Source organism: Thermobia domestica, unplaced genomic scaffold (genome assembly GCF_964235325.1).
Source record: "Thermobia domestica unplaced genomic scaffold, izTheDome1.hap1.1 HAP1_SCAFFOLD_1024, whole genome shotgun sequence".
Classification (NCBI taxonomy): Eukaryota; Metazoa; Arthropoda; class Insecta; order Zygentoma; family Lepismatidae; genus Thermobia; species Thermobia domestica.
The window spans coordinates 17,344-38,372 of NW_027656734.1; the positions used below are offsets into that span (position 1 = coordinate 17,344).

At 34.5% G+C, this 21,029-nt stretch overlaps 1 protein-coding gene across 7 annotated transcripts; it reads left to right on the forward strand.

The window, feature by feature from the left end:
• The first annotated feature begins 1,480 nt into the window (after positions 1–1,480).
• Positions 1,481–19,588, forward strand: LOC145677547 (uncharacterized). Of its 7 annotated transcripts, none has more exons than XM_081748015.1 (3): positions 1,481–1,716; positions 10,851–11,185; positions 15,110–19,327. In XM_081748015.1, exons 2-3 carry the CDS (start codon positions 10,908–10,910, stop codon positions 16,062–16,064), a joined length of 1,233 nt encoding a protein of 410 aa, XP_081604141.1. In that variant the 5' UTR covers positions 1,481–1,716; positions 10,851–10,907; the 3' UTR covers positions 16,065–19,327. The 7 variants fall into 7 exon arrangements, with proteins under 7 accessions (XP_081604141.1, XP_081604142.1, XP_081604146.1 ...); XM_081748016.1 differs by lacking the exon at positions 1,481–1,716 and adding an exon at positions 1,720–1,827; XM_081748020.1 differs by lacking the exons at positions 1,481–1,716; positions 15,110–19,327 and adding exons at positions 1,874–2,080; positions 19,409–19,588.
• Positions 19,589–21,029: the final 1,441 nt, after the last annotated feature.

A 21,029-nucleotide genomic window follows, 5' to 3' on the forward strand; every position in this document is an offset into this window, starting at 1 on the left:
TTTTTTTTTTGATTAGAGAGGTCATTTACATTAAGGAATATTAATCTCAAAGAACATTTCTTTTTTGTTTTGGTTTTTAAAATTTTGAATAAACTAGTCTCCTTGGAAAGTCTGATTGATATAAAATTCCCTGAACCTTGGGTATTGATATTAAGTTTATTGTTTACTAGTTACCTAGACGATTAGTAAGCAAATTTATTTATATTATGTGTGTGTCTCACGAATTAAGTTTCAGGTGTTGAAGCGTAGTATAAGATAGTAGAAGGAACATACTATATTATATACGTGTTATATAGGGCACATCGCACCCCGACAAAAGAAGCACTAAAATCACTTTTCAAAGAGTTTAAAAGCCCATATTTCGGAAACTATAATAGCCCAAACGCTAAAAGTTGCTCACCCAATCAGCCCAAACGAAATACTATCCAGCGCAATAAAAATCACGTCTGGCCCAATCACTTGGAGGCTAATGTGAAGTTGCCCACCCCAAACTTTGTGAAGCTATAATTTTGTTTCAAATACGGCAGAAATCTTGAAACTTCCTAAACTGCTAGTCGACACAAAGTGCTGCCAATTCCACTAATCGTATTTGTCAGAAATATCATATTTAGTGAAGTTGGCCCCGACTAAAGAAGCAGGAAAATCACTTTTCAAAAAATTTAATAGCCCATATTTCGGAAACTATAATAGCCCAAACGCTAAAAGTTGCTGACCCAATCAGCCCAAACGAAGTACTATCCAGCACAATAAAAATCTCGTCTTGCCCAATCACTTAGGGGCTAATGTGAAGTTGGCCCCCCAAATTTTGTGAAACTATAATTTTGTTTCAAATACAGTACAAATCTTGAAACTTTCTAAACTGCTAGTCGACACAAGGTACTGTAAATTCCAATAAACATGTTTGTCAGAAATATCATATTAGTGAAGTTGACCCCGACAAAAGAAGCAGGAAAATCAATTTTCAAAAACTTTAATAGCCCATATTTCGGAAACTATAATAGCCCAAACGCTAAAAGTTGCTAGCCCAAACAGCCCAAATGAAGTACTTTCTGGCCCAATAAATATCTTGTGTAGCCCAAACTTTTGGGGGGTCAACTTCACACAGGCGAACAAAACCCTTGTTCAAGCTTTCTTGGATCGTCTAATGCAGTATAAGTGTAGTATTACTGTTAAAATATTATTTACTAAGGAAAGACCCAAAATTTGTTATTAGTAGTAAGTGAAGATGTTTGTTTTAAAATTTCTGAAAGGCGGCACTATGGGACTATGCTACCATCTAGTAACGATATAAATAAGATGTTTAAACCAATTGTGAAGATGAATAAAATTAATTCAACTGGGATTAGATAAAATGTCTATGTATGTTTGTTAGTCGTTAATCTCTATTGTCTCTAGTTGTACTCTCACTAACGAGCCTAGTCCTTTCAACTTGAATACCATTCTTTTCAGTGGCTCGATTTCTTTTATTCTCTCTCTCTCTCTCTCTCTCTCATCTTTCTACATTTCGCGTCTTCTACAGTGCACTGATTTTCTTTGAGCGACGCGTTTCTCTTACTTCTCCCTGAGTTTTTCTCCTACCCGATTCGGTCTGTCTTCATTTTGTGGTTGATTTAGTAAATTGTCAAAAGGTTTATTCAAGAAAATGACATCATTCTCAGGTTGTTTGCGGCGCTGAAAACAAGAGAGAAGAGATAAACCTATTCGTTATGCGAAATGGTACTTTTACAGAATTGTGGGCAAGGTTGCATGCTATAGGCTATATTGTGCAAAATACAGATTGTAACGTTTTGTTTCTTTATACAGTAATTATGTCAAGGCGTGCGAGTGGTAACATGTTTTGTTTTATACTATTTCACTATTTCCTTTTAATGCTTTTTCTTTCACCCTATCACACTTGTTTTCTGGCTGGAACAGTAGCTATATTCATGAAGAAGAAGACGATCATTACAAATATGTCCTATTCTCCTGAAACTGATTCACGCAATTCTTTATATATGTCCAGTGACATTTTTATTTTTATTAACACATAAAAATTGTACCACGGGCCTGGTCAAGTTTAAACACACCACATGTTGATAAGGTACAGATTAAATTCAATACTCTGTATGGAAAGACATGTTTATAATAAGGAACAACTTTCTGCAGGCTTCAGAATTAACTGCTAAGTAATACAGTAATAGTAAGCGCCAATATTTATCAGAAGAGGTCCAATAGTTTCTAAAAAAAAAGTTACAATTTAGGTAATTTCAGTTCACATTGGGATAGTTTAGGGCAGTTAGATTAGGATAGGTTACGTTACATTATGTTAATGTAGGATTCCAGCATAATTTTCCAAAAAAATTATTGAATTTCGTTTATTTCTATTAATATTAGGTTAGTTTGGTTCAGTTTAGGTTAGGATGGGTTAGATTTGGTTACCTTATGTTAGGTCTAAGTAATTGTATTATCCATTTTTCCTGCAAATTTTGTTTTTTACGTGCTTCCGGACCCCTTGCGATAAACATAACCCATACTAAGTAATAATATTGTAGGTTTACAAGAGTAGGCTTACTAGTGTAAATTTAATACGAGAGCTTTACGCCGGTGAAAATAAGTGAGTGCTTATGAAAAATAGTAGTGTATAGATTTACGTTTCGAGTATTCGTGCTGTATTGCGGGACCACACACACACACACAAAAAGAAGACAAGTAATATTTAGTTTCTCCCCCAGATTACAAGGTTGTGATCCTGGTTCACTTTGTAGCGTTGTTGATCGAAATACAGTGTGCACATATAGCATAAAAACTAGCGCATTAAACACGAACCAACTTGTGATACGTGGCCACTAAAAGCACAAATGCTATCTAACCGCGTTAGGGGAAGAATATAGCAGGAGTGACCGAACGTTAGGGAGGGGATGCGCCCGTAGGGAGCAGGCGCATCAACGGCAGTGGGTATACGCATAAATGAGGGTAGCGAGAAACAATTCATGTGGCATAAAAGGCATGGCTTATATGTTACATAGCTTTGGGGGAAGTATGGTATAAAATGCATGGCTTATGTGTTACATAGTTCTGGGGGAGGTATGGCATAAAATGCGTGGCTTCTGTGTTACATAGCTCTGTGGGAGGAATTAAATACTATCCAAAAATGTACCCAAATGTATTATATCAGGTTAGATGTTTCTCCCCTTTTCTGTAGTTTTAAATCGTTTCCACGCTTACGACAAACTATTCTCCTATTTTGTAGATCATACCTTTCAGACAATTGCAACAATTGACGCTAGTTATTTTTGTATAACTCGATAAAATTCAAACATGATATGGCACAATCTTGTCATTAACGCACCGTTCCGACAGTGTCCTTCCCACCAGTAAATCATAACAAATGTAGTTGTCCGCTAAATAGTCCCTAACAGAAATAGTGGCGCATACAACATCAGATGGAACCAACAACTACCATTTTCTTAACTTCAACTATTCCTTTCACCTGACTTTCACTTAACCTTCCTCAAAAAGCAAAATAAGTTCTCCAATTCACCCGGTAAATTTCCTAAAAATCGGTCCATTGATACAGCACTTAACCCGAGTTTAGTTTAGAAGAAAGCTAAATTTCGTAAAAGTATATATTAAGGCTTAACATCAACTCAAAATGTATTATTATGCAAGAGTAGATTGGATTGGGATACGTTATTTCTGCAAATTTACATATTTTGAAATATGTCTCGAAAGTGTAAAGAACGTTACTGATATCTGTTTATCGAAAACCTGTGTATGCCTTACGGTGGATATTGGGAAGTAAAGACCGCTACCGTAAAGAAGTGGCGTTTGCGTACAAGATGGTGCAATTTTGAAAAATTAAATACTGGTTCCTATCAACAACTCCAAGAACACTTATAATTTATAATAAATGTACATTTCTAAGGGGCTCATGAAACTCTCATTTTTAAATATTTCCAAAGTATGGCTTAAGAAATTTCTAAAGAACGTTACAGATCTATTTTTATAGAAAATAGCAAGTTGGAATATCAAATGGTTACAGGGAAATAATCAAATAGAAACATCGCACCATAGGGGTGTGAGGTATGTGTACAAGGAAGTTCATTATCGAAAAATTAATTATGGAGGGCTAACGACAGCTTCTGAACAGTTCCAGACAGGGGCGATCATAGCAATCGTCCCTCCCCCTCCCATAAGAGGAAACTTTTTTAATTTTATATATAAATAAAACCCATCCCCGAGTTTGACGCTCTTAAAAGTAGCTCTAAGTAACAGTATTAACACCCACCGCCCCCCAGGAGTCCGTCCTGGATCCGCCCCTGGTTCCAGATCTACGAAATGTTCATCATTAGGAGCATCAGACGTAGCATAGGGTTCGTACACATATTTCCAAACCGTGCTAATTTGTACACATATTTCTAAAACATATCGTAACAAAATTTCGAAGAACGTTGCAGAGATGTGTACAATGAAAACTAGAATCCGATATATTTAACAGTGTTCAAGATATGACATAAAGAGTATCACCATCAAGTTATGGGGCTTTTGTGTTAGCTGGTAAACGTTCCGAAACACATCTTGGAATTTAAATTAGCACTTCAGAAGTAATTTCATCATAAAATAATTAGGTATCTCAATGACGTTTCAGAATATCATGGGGTCCTCCAAGGTAAAATATCAAAAACATACGAATATATATATGTATATATATTTACATCTCTAAAAAGTGTTAAAAAATATTTGTTTTCCCAAAACTTCTACCTGGTATACTAAACCGTTTGGGACACCGTGGAATGAAAGCGGATTAGATGTTGGAATCTCGGAAACAATTTTTGAAATCCAACAAAATTTAATATGATGGTACACCTATTGGTTAAGTGAGTACTTCAGTACAAGGCATTTTAAAGAATGCATAAAGCTGAATAATACCTTGAAATCTCCTTCTTAAGATCTAACACAGTAAGAGAGAGATAATATATATATTTTTGATGACGTCATAAATATATATATTCTTATGGATTTGGATTTCTGTACCTTTGCTCTGAGAAAAAATGTTAGAAAACTAATATATGTACACTCATGTCAAAATGATTGTCGCATATCTATAAGTGTCTTCTTGTAAGAATATAATTTGATAATGATTTTGCAGGGTACTTTTAACCCTTTTAAATTATGGCTTTTTTGAGGTATTTTGTAGACTTTCACTCAATCATCTATTGCGTCAAGAGTATTTATCGTAGGATCATGGTTCACATCCCGTTTTGTTTCTAGTAAATCAGTGTTTCCAACAGCGTCCGTAAAATTTCTTTTAAGTGTACCAAATGCGGGAGAATTCCGCTCAAAATGGGAAAAAGGGATTTCCTTTTTTATCGCAAATCTCTCTTTTGGTATAGGATAGGATCATGCGAATGCTACTAAGAAAACTTTGCTTTAAGATGAAGAGAATGAGATACAAAGATTGGCCGTGGAATGAATAGTTTTGATGCTACATGCGATTTACAGATTTTCCGTTGATAATACCTTTTTAGTGAATTTCTATACTATCATCATCATCATCAAGACTGTTCATTGTGGGAACATGAATTGTACTTCGTTTTCTTTGGCATGAATCAGTCTTTCAAACAGTATCACTCGCATGTCTGTAGCATGTACCATAGTGGAGAAAATTCGCGAATTTTTTTTTTGTCAAAAATCCCTTTTTCCCCGATTTTTGGACCCTCAGGGCGGCCCCTTTGTCAACCCACAGAGCCCAAAAAATGTCAAAGATACTACATAGTATGTGTAATTGTACGAAGTTTGAATGTTATATCTTGAAGAAATGAGAGAGGAAAAAATATTGCCCCATGTGCAAACAGTATCAGCTTTCCCTATGTGAGTAATGGATAACCCATTTTTATATAAAAATTTCCTGACTCATCCCTAATTATCGTGGAGACATGGTTGATAAACCGTCTTGTTTGACCAAAACCAGTCTTTCAAACGGTACCACTCGCATGTCTCTAGCATGTACCATAATGGAGAAATATTGCGAAAAGGGATTTTTTTCAAAAAATCTCTTTTTCCCCGATTTTCCACTATGGGACATGCTAGTGGTTCCGTTTGAAAGCTGGTTCATGCCAAAGAAAACAAGGTACTTATCATTACTTTAGAATAAATAGCGATAATACTATAGATACTTTACTAAAGTAATTGACTAAGAATATGTAAAAAAAAAAAAATGATAAAAATAGAGAAATCGAGATTTTTTTGACACACATCTGTTGACTCTAGCAACATGAGTCATATTTCATTTTCTTCAGCATAAGGCACCGTTTCAAGTGGTACCACTCAAATTTTGCTATCGTGTACCTGTGAAGACAAAAATGGGGAAAAAGGAAATTTTTCTTTAAAAAATCCCATTTTTTTCCAATTTTGTCAAGATTTTCCCGCTTCTGGTACATGATAGGGAAATTTGAGTGGTACAGTTCGAAAGCCTGTCTCATAACGAAACAAACGAGGTACGAACCATGATTCTAGGTTAAATAGTAATGTGTCAGGGATTTTTTGAATAAACTTCGCAAATATACCCTTTTTTTAAACATATCGTCCATGTTTGTGACGTCACAGTCCCCAGACAGAGCACGCGAGGCTGCAAAATGCCCATAAAATATGTTTTATGATGCTTCCTTATTTGAATGAATACAAAAAGCCGGTCTCTAAAGGTTTACTGGAGACTTATAAAGCAAATTCAGAAGGTCGACGCCATTACACAGGTGTTGTGCCATCATGAATTAAAAGGGTTAATACTGATACGATGTGTATAGTCGGGAAATGTATATTTTTGGTAAAATTCATAGGAAAAGAATTATAAATACGAAAATTAGATTGAGTAAAAGAAAATGTTGCTAAATAGACAAGGAAGTTTTATTTTCGTTTTATTGTTCTTATTTACTGCCCTTTTGACATGAAATTTGCCAGATACATGACTTTGCAGATTGTACACTTAGTAACATTATAAGAGATACCGGGTGAATTTGTTATCAAATTATATTCGAACAACATATTTCTAGACATGAGACAATAATTTTGAACATGAGTGTACCTAACCTTACAGTCTGGTGAAAATTTTACAGTGGATTATAATCGTGCTTTTGTGGGATAACGGAGTACCTCAGTATAATTTCTACAAAGACAAAAAAAAAAAAAAAAAAAATAAAGGAAAGAAAAGTTCAGTATACAATGTTCTTTACTAGAGTATAAAGAATGCATAAAAGTGAGTAATACAGTGAAAGCTCCATCTCAATATCTAACATAGTAAGCGAGTATTTACGAATTATAATTTTCATGAAGTAATAAAAATAGAAACCCTAATGGATTGACTTTTGGATACATGCTATGAGGAGGAGAAGCTCTAGAAAATTAATACATGTATTTTACTTGAGAGTCTGGTGGGATTTCTGCGTTGGATTATGATCGTACCATTGTGGGTTAAGTCAGTACTACAGTATAATTAATAGAGAAATACCACTTGAGTTTTATATTTCTTTCAGATGGGATAAAGAGTTCACAGAGCTGTGTTAAACTGTGAAAACTCAATGTCAATATTTAATACAGTAAGTAACATATTAGGAATTATATCTTTGTTGACGTCATAAATAAAGATGCCTTTATGGATTTGGACTTTCGAGTCCTTGATAGAAAACTGCATACGTATGTTAATTGAGAGTCTTGAGGGAGTTCTGCAGTTCATTGTGATCCTACCCAGTGTAATTTCTACAAAATTACTAGTTCAGGTACCGAATCTTCATGGGAGTTTAAAAAATACATGTAGCTGGCTAATTGAGTGAAATCTCTATCTCATATTAATGGAGAGATATCTGTCTGATCATAGTGTTGATATTAGTTCCACCCAGTACTGGCGTTGGGCATGCCATGACCTACAATTTCGCATCTCGTGATTTAACAGTCTCCCGATCCAAGTTCGAAAGCACTTAAATATAAATTGAGGTACCTGTAAGCGTGACAGTGACTGACAGACGTTTCGTGTTCGATGGTGCTCCACTAGGTGAATTCGGTATAAATTGCGTTACATTACTGTTACAACAACCAAAGCAAGGGCACTGCTGAACCCATTTTATACCGTCCTAGAAAATGAAAACCATCTATAGCAGGGAGTAATCTACACCCCTCCAACACCCCCCTAACACCCCTCCAAATTTCTTTACACACACCCGTGGATGGAAAACGAATACTCCCCCAAATCCAATTGTATCAATCAGTATCATATAGGTTATTTATTACATCAAGTTAAAAAAGGTTTAGCGTTTAGGAAAGGAGGCAATATTCTTATTTATTTATTTCGCTTCAAAATACGAAGCGACTTCATTCTCATGTACGGCTTCGAGAACCACACGATCTCATTGTTTCGGGCGGTGTTTCGATCAAAACAATCGACAAAACAGACCGCTGATACCTACCCTCCTGGGTTCCGCGGCCGTTTCCGAGAAAAGAGGTTGATGGACAGATGCAGATGACTGAAATTGGCAACGTCTTGAGCGGTCATTCACCTACCTCCCTCTCAATAAGGAAAAATGTGACAATATAGTAATAAGCTTATACCAGATTCAGTTGGTAAGTGCTACTCAGCAACAGGCTCGCAACTACAGGAGGGTTGGGGAGGGCCTGGCCCTCCCTAAATTTTTCATGTCCCCTCCAGACCTCAATACAAAATCCACAATTTAGATATTTGTATGAGAATTTTTAATGACTTGGCCCCTCCTAACATATTCATGGCCCCCAAAGCTCTGTGGCTGGTTTCGAGCCTGCTCTGCAAGTTCGACGGACGGACGTTAGAAGGGTGTAGTCAAAATGTTTTTAGAAATGAATAGATCGATTGAAGTAAGAATTATATATATATATTTTAGACTGAGTCTAGTGTTATGCAGGAACGCATTTGGCGCTAGCTTAATTTTTTGTAAAGTATATTTTTATTCACGTAAATTCATTGAGCGGAACAGGGCTCATAGCGAGTCACTTTTTTTTTAAAAAAAACTAAAATTCACTTTTTTCAAGTTGGTCACTAAAAGTTTTTTTTTTTTTTTTCAAATTTGTCACTAAAAGTTACTTTTTAGAGAGGTAAAGTGACTTTTTCGTGTGATTTATGTTTTGCATTGGCAGTTTGCTAAGAAAAATATAAAAACAAATGGAAAAAGGCAGAAACTTGTTACTCATTACTCTTCTGAAAGCTTCAGTATGTGAAACAGTCAGCTTCATTCTCACTTCAGCTTTTATTCTTTCTAAAGCACAATGGACGGTTGGTGGATGCTTAAGTTCTCAAGGTGGGGTTGAGAACCCTTCTGTGTCTATTCTTTCTTCTATCATAATAATCTTTTAGTTTTCTTTCGTAATAGTTAACGCTCCGTTCAACGTTGTGTGTGTGTGTGTTTGTATGGTTCATCATGTTCGTCTTGTGTTATGCTTTTTGTATGTTCTTCTTAAGAGTAGGTGATGAATTTGAATATTTTACGTTTTTGAGAACTCTTAATGCGAAGTTAAATATAATGTCTGGGATGAAGAAATTCGGAAATAGGCCAGAACTGGTTCCACTTACTCAGAAGCATTTTACATCTGCTAAGTCTGCTTACCGTAACTACAAAGCATATTTTGAAAACCTAAGAAAGGAGGAATCTCAAAAAAAAGAAGAAGAAGAAGAAGTAAAGAAGAAACCAAACAACAAACAAAGAGAGCGAGAAATTGACAAAGGAAAAAGGGGAATGATGAGATTTTGTGTGCTTTTGGCCATTTTTTGGTCACTTTTCAACTATTTACAAGAGACCAGACCACTATGAGCCCTGGGATTATTAAAATTAGGGTATATTAAAGAAGACAAAACAGTAAGATACAGAATATTGTAAATTGAAAAACTGGATTTCTGGAAAACAACTAAATCAATGAATAATTTTCTTATGAAAGATATTCAGAGCGAATAACGTAACCAGGAAGGGCAGGAACGGAGATTAAGAGATCAAATAATATTACAACAAATAACGTTAACTACAGGGTTAGAATATTAAAATATTGAAATTGGAACTATGTACAGTATTAATTAATAAACGAATGTGATTTCAGCATGGGACGAGGGATTTTTTTCTCAATTAATATTTTGGAAAAAAAATCACCCACTAAAACTTGCTGGGGGTGAATAACTTGAAATAATAGCAGAATTTTGCAAAATAATTACAATAATTCGTATGTAATCAATTCGCGTGTAGGGGAATTATTGGGTAAAATAGTGGACGTTAATTCCCAATACAGTGAAACCTCTATTAACGGACATTTCTCAATAATGGACATTTTCATAAGAGGACAAACTTTTTTATTCTTCCATGCCATACATATGTGTGGTGTGATGTTATAAGAGAGAATCCTTCGTTTTAGGGACACCTCTTATTTACAGACAAGTAATCGGTTCCACCGATGTCCGTTTTGAGAGGTTTCACTGTATGCTCAAATGTGTGAACTTACTTTATTGAACCTACCACTGCGAAGAGCTGATATTATTATTATTATTATTATTAGTAGTAGTAGTAGTAGTATTGCAATAGTTGCGTAACAAAATATACTGTTTTCTTGTTTGAGTCTGTTTAAAAATTATATCACTATTCTGAGAGCACCCCCTTTTATTTTGAACACACCCCCAAGTAAAAATTTCTGGCGTACTTACTGATCTATAGGTTCCTGTTGTACAAGTCTGGAAGGTTTCAAAGCTTTCTTGATATTTCTTGGTTGTGTAATTTTTGAAGTAAGTAGTATGTAAATGTGCATTGGTAAAGTAATAAATTTAAGCAAACTGAAGTCTTTATTACTAATATGTGTTTGTTGTATACTTACAGTTCACAAACAAGAGCTATTAATTATAGACTACGACTACGTATGACGTAAATATCAAGATGGAGCGTGAGTACATTATGCAACCTGAAACGGTTTGCCAAACGGAAACCATTTACATTAAGGAAGAACATTTAAAAGAAGAGAGGATAATATGTCCCACAGATGGTGCAAACATTCAGCTCACAACAAATCCTACTTCAGGCGAAGAATATAGTGTAAACATTTGTGACAATCAGTTTAAAGTTGAAGACACTAATATAGTACAAAATTGTGAGTTATTTTCACGGAGCGTAGTACAGAGTAGCGAAAATGATGAAAAAGAACTGGATTTTGAAAGGTAATGTTTTATGAATGATTTATACTCTAATTATAGTAATGTGTATTTGTAGCGAGAAAGCTATCCATTTTTTTAATGTTCTCTTTATATAGCAAGTTCTGCGTTTTTCAGTAGCACGAAGTCTAAATTCCAGAACATGAGGTCATATAGATAGCGAGTAATAAAAGTTCAATGGTCCTTACATCGGTCTCATGGAAAAAAGAATCACTTTTTCCCCCTTCCGTGAAAACCGACTTTATACCTCTGAGATACAGATATTACCTAACTGATTTCTACGTTTGTGAAAAAACGTACGTAGCAGATGTAAAATAATCGGACTTTTTCTCTCTTAAAACTTTATAAAAACTGTTAAGACCATTAATTATACTTCAGTTCAAAGAAATTTTAATGTTGTCGTTTGAAACAATCGCATACATATTACGTATACTGTTAAGATAAAATGATCGAAAATAATGATTATTTCTTGCAACTTCGATACGCGTTTTAAACACTTCTTAGTTTATTTTTTGTCGACAGCATGGAGCTTCGAGAACTGAAAACTTTGTATATGCTTTTGTGTCATGAACACGGAATTTCGAGAAGTGAAAACTACATAGTAATTACTCTACCGTTGTGAAAAATTGTAGTAAAGAAATGAATATAAATTTTCCAATTAAAAACAAAAGACTTAAAATTTAGCAAACCTTTGTTTTTAATATTAGCATTTAAGTAGAATATCATAGTGATTTCCTTTATTTAAAATAATTTAACCAATACAATCACGGCACCTGCTTATACTTTTTAACCTTTAGAGGACCGCAATGGATTTAGAAAAGATCGTAGACCTTCATCTTGGAGGCCCTTACACCTATTCTTTTAAACCTGTAGAAGAAGAAAAAGAAAGTGAGAAAGATGAGTTCCTTTTTCGCCTCTAGCAACCCTATTTGACGTCACACGCCAAAAGAAATCGAAGTGCAGCCCAGATATTGGATGCAATCATAACTTAAAAAAAAAATAAGATGGGACGTAGACCCTATAGCAAGAGAGAGAAAATTTCGGAATCTCGTTCCTTCAATAGTCACCTTATATATTTTTTGCTATTGAACTGTGTTCCAGCCTTATGTTAGCAACTCTATAGCGACACCCCTAATTGTCCCAGGGACATGCGCCGTACCTTGGTGGAATGGATGTAGAACGCAAATTCCACGTAGGTAACTTTTGTGCTCCCGTGTGGGTGTTAGTGGTCGTACCCAGGAAAAAAATGACACGTAGACCAAATATTGGGTGCAAATATATAAAGAAATGAACAGCCTATTTCTAATAACAATGGAGAAAAAATGGGAACAAAGTACCTACAAGCCACCCTGTATAAGTTTTTCGATGGTTTAAGGCAAACCGTAGAAGAAACCGAAAAACATAATCAAAGGATGAAAGTGAACATGTTTTTTGACTTTCTTGGAATCCTGGGATCACTACTACGGGCCGTACCCATATCATACGTATGAAAATAAGGAGACACAAAAGTTACCTCGTTGGAATCGTTGTTCTATGAGCTACCGAAAGAGGAATTGCTTATGTCCCTGGGGCAACTAGCAGTGTTGCTAGGGCTGCCAACCTGGGGACGACCAGTATCCATCGAAAAATATATACAGGGTGACACGTAATTACGAAATTACGAATTTTTTTCGCCCTTGCTATTGAGCCTGTACCCTTCATTATTTTATATGATTCCAGCCAATTTCTGTCCTACATGTGAATTTTTTCTCGCGTAAGTATGATCGGTGTTGCCAGTCTCAGAAACGTAAAAAAAACAAAACAAAAAAACATGTATTTTTCTTCTGTCGTTTTAGTTTTTCCGCTCCTTTAGAACAAGGGGGCACGAAAGTTACCTAGTTCAAATCGTTGTTCCATAAGCTTTCCAACGAATATCTTTCGCATTCTTGGGGAAAATAGGGGCATTTCTAGTGCTGCCAATATGAGACTAGACCAAAGTATATACAGGAAGACTATAGCAGGTACGAAGTTCCGAATTTCTATCTGCCTTCCTATCGGACGTACGCCCTTTTTCTTTTTTATATGTGATTTCATCTATCAGGCCTACATGTCAGATGTTCTCTCGTGAGTACGTCAAAGACCAGAGTTAACTAGAGGCCCAAAAATGTCAAATATGGGGGTTTCCTTTGTTTAGAAAAAAAATACAATTAAAAAGTAAATTCAATACCCTCTCATTCAACTCCTCGCAAGTCGAAGAGCCATATATAGGGTATCGCTAGTTAGTACGTTTTTTATATCTATTTGTGTCAATTTTTATGAGTGTAACTCCTTTAGAGGAAAATGATTCCCTCAAATGTAGAGTAGGGGAGGGGAAACAAAACTACACGTTTTCCTCCACTTCCCCTCTCTCGCTGTACCCCCCATATGAATGAAATGCACTTCATTGGAAAATTTCGTTTTTTTTCTGAGGAGATTGATAACTAAGTCATCTTTCTAGGTTAAATAGGAGCTGAGCTACAGAGGTTTAAATTGCTGTCTCTGTTTCGGAAACAGCCGTCCCCTAAACGTTAATCTGTTTTCTGCTTTTCTACCTGTATCTTCGTATTATGTATTATCATTCAGTACTGCACATGTTCCTACCAGATAAATAAAAAAAAAAAAAAAGAAATTTGTTGAACATGATCATATTCTTTTTGTTTCCGAAGATAGTTACTTGCAGTTGAAAACAAACGAATTAAAACGAAAAACGTGTTGTATGTACGTAAGAATTAGCTTAGGATGTACAGATGAGATTTTGTAAACTAGAGAAATTATCTCTAACAGCTTTTTACTGTCATAATCTGTTACTGTCGGGTTTGAGTTCCATTGTCAGTTGGAAGAATTTGTTACGCATAAGGCTTTAAACTATAAAATTAAAATTTTTATTCCCTTGTCATTACAATAATAATAATAATAATAATAATAATAATAATAATAATAATAATCCCAAACACAGCAAGTTGATTTCCAGGAAGGACGAGAAGTACAAAGATTTCATTAATTTTCTGTCGGGAAATCGTAATATGAACCTAGTTACCTTTGAATATGTTTTGTACTCAGAAGCCAGTGCGCCTACTACAAATAAAATCTACGATTAGAAATTTTCTTTAAATATATATATATATATATATATATATTTGTTTTTAATACTGCCGCAATGAGTCTTTTAACATTCTGAAAGTTCAAATATATGTAAGGATAATCTTTTAACCATAGTGGTTATATATTATCTGAAATAGTTGAATTTGAGAGAAGAGTTGGATGCACATATGAACCTATACATATTAATTTCGTTAGTGGTTGATTGGCACCTATACGATATTTTGTACTTCGAGTTTTGACTACATTTAAATGAACATAAATACAATAATTACCAAGTTCCTCAAAAGCCTAAAGAAGCAAGGTTGCTGAAGAGGACAGAAAAAGATTGTTGCAATTGATATATTTTGATGCTGATTTTTTTTAGATGTAAAACAGTATTCATTTGAGTATTCAAATTTACAGTAAGGAGAACATTTTTTAATATTTTTTTAGTTGTTTATATTATTACCTCCGATATTATTTCAATTAATGTGAAATCTTTTATTCGATGTAATCCTGTGGCTTCATTCTGTATTGTGATATAGAAAAATCACTATTTGATTTACTTCACTTCTATTAACTTCTTATCTATTTACTGAAAATGGTATCCACGCCTATAATTAGTCTTACTTAATACTTTTAGCATATATAAAGTGGTTTCATATTATCTGAATTCACTAAGCACAAAGAAATGTATAACTGAAACAGAGGAATGTTAATTTCGTCCCTCCACACTCTCCATATATATATAATATCTGGACTTGTGTGTATGTACGTGTAAAATGTAACAGTGTTTTCAACACTTAATATTTCTTTCTTTCATATGAATAGCAGCGCTAATTATTCTACCGCTAATTCTACTACTATCGTGGAAGGATCATATAATTTTGAAGAGTGTAGGAAGTCTACTTCCAGGAATTGCCTGGTTGAGCGCTTTGTAAGTGAAGATCAATGTGGTTGCAGAGAATGCCATAAATGCACGGAATATACTAACAGCTGCACTCAATTTCGTATGCTAACATTGGTAGATCATGCTACTGGTTCAGACGTCTATCACACGTCCTTACGTGAAGAAAGTACTATGACCAAATTTCCGTCTGCTTGTAAAGGTGATAATTCTAAATTGTGTAACGTGTGTGGTATGTTATACACTAGTGAATGTTACATTACAAAACAATTATACAGACAGACAGGTGCGAGAAAGTTTTATTGTGACCAGTGTGGCAAATCCTTCAATCAGAAATGTAAGCTGACAATTCACTCACGAAATCACACACCTGAAGACTTATTTAAATGTAGTTACTGTTTTAAATGTTTCGCTTACAAAGATCATCTTAGAGGACATTTATTAAATCATATGGGTGAGAAGCCATACCAATGTACAGTATGTGATAAATCTTACATTAAGAACGATCATTTGAAGAGGCATTTATTGACTCACAGAGGCGAGAAATCGTGTGTATGTACGGAATGTGGAAAGTCTTTTATTAATACTGATTACTTGAGAAAACATTCTCTTACTCATACAGGAGAAAAGCCTTACAGTTGTGCACAGTGTGGAGCATCATTTACACGTAAGGAGAGTCTTTTAAAGCATTTGGCATCTCACAATGGGGATAAGAGTTATCTTTGTAGTCAATGCGGGAAATCGTTTACAAGTAGTTCGTATCTTAGAAGACATTTAGTTACTCATTCAGATGAGAAACCATATATGTGTAATCTATGTAAGAAATATTTTTCTAGAAGTGATGTTCTAAAGAGACATATGGTAGTTCACACTGTGTAAAATTCCAACATTTCCAGGTGACGTATTTGCCCATTTTCCAACAATATATTTTCGTAACACATTTTCTGTGTTACATTTATTCTTGGAAATTGGTAATATACAATTTAATTTTTACAAGGCCTGTATAATAAGTGGAAAATGGAATTTGTTTCAGTCCTTTTCATTGTGAACAAAATTAGCAACATTTGTGATTCAGTATATCCTGACCAGCCAACGAGTGCGGGCGGCCGGTTTTGGAACTAAAATGCAAGCAGCAGTGTTTCTAACCGGATTACTTGTAATCAATCCATCAAAGTTCTTTTTGTCCTGTTCGTAATATATCACTTTACGCATATGGTCAAGTCATGGGCAGATCCAGGGGCCGGGGCGATTGCCTCCCCCAGAATAGGATATTTTTTATTTTAAAAATAAAATCTAAGAATTTTCACTTTTGTATTATAAATGTAAAATAAAACTTAAAATAGGTAGACCTTACTTTTTTTACGTTGCAGAAGTCAAATAAAGCAACAAATTGCAAGAAATTACTTACATTGGCGTTCTTGCACAATAAAATGTCCACTTTCGAAATCGCAGGTGGCCATATCTGTTCTAGAAATTGCAGAAAATAGCTACTTCTTTACTAAAGTTGTTTTCCTTTTTTTTTTTTTTTTTTTGCAATACACTCTTACCTTGATTTGACTTCGAACGACCGCCCCCCAAACATTCAGCCTGGATCCGCCTCTGGCTCAAGCTAACACAAACAGTTTCAAAAGTTATTGAAGTTATTTGCAGAAAATTTTAAGTAACAAAAAAAAAAAAAAAAAAAAAAACTACAAAAAAAATACACCCTCCACATTAACTTGCGAACAAATTAGCGAGTAGCGTTTTGCAGGCTGCTCCTGTTTTATAATGACATCGAATAAAACGTAATAAATTTTTATACAATCTGCTTAATACACAGTAGAAGCTCACTGAATTGTCAATTCTTCTATATTGTTCTGAAATTGGTAATTTCTATTCATATATCACTATTCACAATACATCTGCATTACTGCAGGAATGATTCACTACAACCACGTAACTTACGGTGTTCTTTATTAAGCGGAAAGAGATTACGCTATGCATAACATCCAAACTGCAACTTTTAAATACCGTTGGATACACTGCAGAATGAAACTCTCCGCTCCCCTGTCCCACCGCGCTTGCCAACAAACTGATGTAAACACAACAGCAGCGCCATCCTTTCAAAACAGCACTGCTATCCTGGTCAGGTAATACTTGCATCTCGTAGATATAAATATGTTGATTTAATAATAAATCCGGTATAATTTTCATTATATTTCTGTTAGTCATTACAACTGCTGGTAATATCTAAGATATTCTTAACTTTTAATCAACATATAAGGTGTATGTATGTGTAGAGCAAATTGCCATATCGAAGCTTATTGGACTGATAATAATTCTTTTCCTTTCATATGTAATAACATTGGTGTTTGCAATACTTGACCCATTGAAAAGATATTTGATTCAATTGTAAGGCGCTATCATCTGGTGCTGCGCTTCTCAGTTCTGTCGGAAGGTCATATTGAATTGTACATGAGAGTATGGTTTCTGTAAATATTCTTGTTAGTCTCGCTTAGTCGCTTACATCAGTTATTCAATTAAGATTGTTATTGGTCGTGCCCTTACATCTGCAAGAAATTCGTAAAATTGCTTTGTGGACTAAGCTTAGTATTGAAAAGATGCATTTTCAGGAATCATTGGGCTTGTTGAAAGTATACCTGTAAGTCACAGATTCTTGGACAAGGTGGAGACCACATAAACAAGATTGGACACTATGAGTTGTTACTTCTGCATCTGTACGAAAAGGAACCTGCAGTATAAAGTGAGATTTTAGTTACTGCTCGGATTTATATCCGAGACAAGTCTTTTACAATTAGTTTCTACTGTAGAAGTGATCCTGAATCTGCAACAAAGCAAATGTAAAACTCATATTTTCGCAGCTTTCCTAATAGAAGACAAAAGGACATAATGGTCCTTATGCAGAGTCGTTCTGACACGTGATTAGTACCATGTTAAAGAGTTTGACTAACATATGTTTCCTGCAGTAGACAAGCCCTTAATATGATGTTAATCTTACATCAAAACGATTCTGCATAAGGCCTATTGTGTTTTGCAAGTTATTATTTAAAGTTTTTACATTATTAGTACAAAAGAATATCTCTTGAGTCTCATAAATTCTAGGGTAATTAACCTTAGATATATTTAAAGTATTCCATAGTTATAGCTTATCGACGTGGAATAACACAAACCAGTTTCACATAACTTTTCGTTTACAAAAAAGATTTACAACGGGCTCCATGTATTATGTGCTCGCAGAAATCTTGAACTCACAGATGTTTGTGAGAAAATGCCTCAAGGTAAGACTTTATGAACATTTCCAATGCTATTTTTCTAATTGCAATGGAAACTGAATTTTTCTTAAAATGACTGACAATTAACTAGTATCTAGACTGATATGACTTGTAATAAAATGAAATCATTAATAAATCATCTTCTGGCATATCAACTATGTTACTTCTGAAATGGAAGAACATGATTGACATTCCATCAGTATGTATTTCTGTATATCTTAAATGTGAATTGAAATGAAATTATTAACATAGTGTGATTTTTCGGCTATACTAGTTATATAATTGAATAAAATATTATTCTACCAGTATGTAGTGAAGTCTACATTTTTTGTGAAACTGGAATGGGGTAAATCATTGACATTGCATCAGTGCGATTTATTACGAATGGTGATTGAAGTTAAAAAAAACTACCAGGGTATTGTGTAGTCTACCTTTTAAAAATAAGTGAAATTAAACCCAACAGAATATCACATTCCCTGAGTTGTTTGTGTAACTAAAATTGAATAAAATCATTAAAATTTTCCAGTATGTTCTGTAGTCAATATTACGTGTATCATGTAAGTGGAAAGTCATTATTAACATTCCACTAATACGGTTTCTGTTCGTGTATCTAAAATCAATACTATAATTTCCACAAGTTAGTCGCCTAGTAAATATTATGTGTTGTTGGTGCAACATCATTAAGATTCCACTAAAACACCTTGTAATCGATATCTTGTAGCGAAAATTGAACGTTGTCATTAATTAAACCATGTCCCATAGGGTACTGGATTTCTACAATTAAATGGAATGATTAAGTTCCCGCTAGTATCCTTGTGTTTTGTTATATATGTAGATGTGAAATAAGAAAATTAAAGCTCTACTCTTAAAGCGTGTGTACTATTTAATTTATGTAATGGAAATTTTATACAATTAGCAATGCTTTATCAGTTCGTATATTCTTGTCACTAGGAATCAATTGGAGGAACTCAATAAAAAACTTGAAGATGGCGGAAAAGGAATCCAGTTAGAAATGGAGGTGGAAGAGAAGAATAAGTAAAAACTTTATGTATATGACGATAGAGAAAGTCGTTGCAAAATTCCGGAGGTGGTATAGGAAAGAATGCTTGGCGGGGGTGTACTGCCAGAAGAGGAGCGATATAAACGCAAGAACGAGAGGAATTTTATAAGGAACGTGCAAATAAAGATTGAAATTAGTCACAATGGCATGATTTAAATTTTGTTTAGGTATCATGCCAATAAAAGGTAAGCCTCGCCTCACCCTAACTGAGGCCAATCATAAAAAGAGAGAAATCATACGAAAAAAAATATTTAAAACAAAGTATTAGAGAGAGAATTGCGAGTAAGAGGCAGTAACGTCTGCCATTAATTAAGATCATAAAAAAGTGAAGGCTTAAAAAAAATCACAATAGAAGAAGGAAAGAGAATATGAAAGTAGTATAGCAATTACTAATAAGAAATTGATATTTAGAGAACTTCAAGAGAAAGAAGACGAAAAGGGAGAAGAAAAAAGTTAGTTGAGATTGAGAGCTTAACGTTGCTGAGATAAGAAATCAAAACGTACAGAAAAGGGAAGACAAATATTTTAGACTTACTAAGGTAAAGCAAAAAGTAAAACTTCGAATCAGTTGAAAAGAACACCTGTAGCTAGAGATTTCGGCCTCAGGGAGAGGTAGAATTCTGTGCCCGTTATAGTAATCTCACCAAGCTTTTCTTTTTTCGTATAAGAGAAGAACATTTTTTTTTTGCTACGCTGAATCTTTACCAAGCAGCTTGTACAGACCACGGGAACAGACAAAACCGTTGTTTATATACAGACTCACTAGGAGAACAGTTATGAACATTTCTGTATAACTACTTACACTTATAATATCGATATTAAGCGGGGCCGCGATGGCTGTGGCAGAACGTTCACCTCTGGTGCTTGGGGTCCCTGGTTCGATCCCAGCTCGCGCCAAGTGAACCTTGTGGTGGACAAGCACCGCGTGCATGGGTTTCTCAACGTTCTCCCGTTTCCTCCCATTTTCTTCATGTCGTCATTTCATTCATTTCTCATAATCACTATCTCCTTTAGCCTAGCCGGCATAACCGTGGGGCCTAAAACTCAAAGATTTCATCTAATTTTACTATCGATATGGAATGAAATTTCAATATATTAGAAATTGTTTATGATATGTTCGAAGTGGGTGTCAGTATTAATTCCAGTTTAATTTGCAAACTTTTGATATTTTGTCCTGTATGTAACCACATAGATAGCTGATTTCTTTACGGTAAAACATATTTTGTGAAACAGGGGAAATTCAGAAAGATTTTTTTTTTTTTTTTTGCGCAAATTTTTCAATATTGATCAATGGAGCTGAAGAATATGTTTAATGTTTGTATTTCAAATCCAAAATATAGTTTCGTTACTACATATCATTGCAGTTACAGTAATTTCTTAATCAATGAAAGTTTTGAATTTCAGGTTACTTATTTATAATTAACGTACTAAAAATACACTAACACACATACGCACACATATGAATGTAGATATATATATAAAAGTATCACACAACTAGATACGAATATAAAC

Excerpts from the sequence above, each read along its gene's own strand:
- LOC145677547 (XM_081748015.1), top strand. The coding sequence starts at position 10,908 with ATGGAGCGTGAGTACATTATGCAACCTGAAACGGTTTGCCAAACGGAA. Across the intron at positions 11,186-15,109 it reads AAAGAACTGGATTTTGAAAG|CAGCGCTAATTATTCTACCG; the intron begins GTAATGTTTTAT and ends TCATATGAATAG.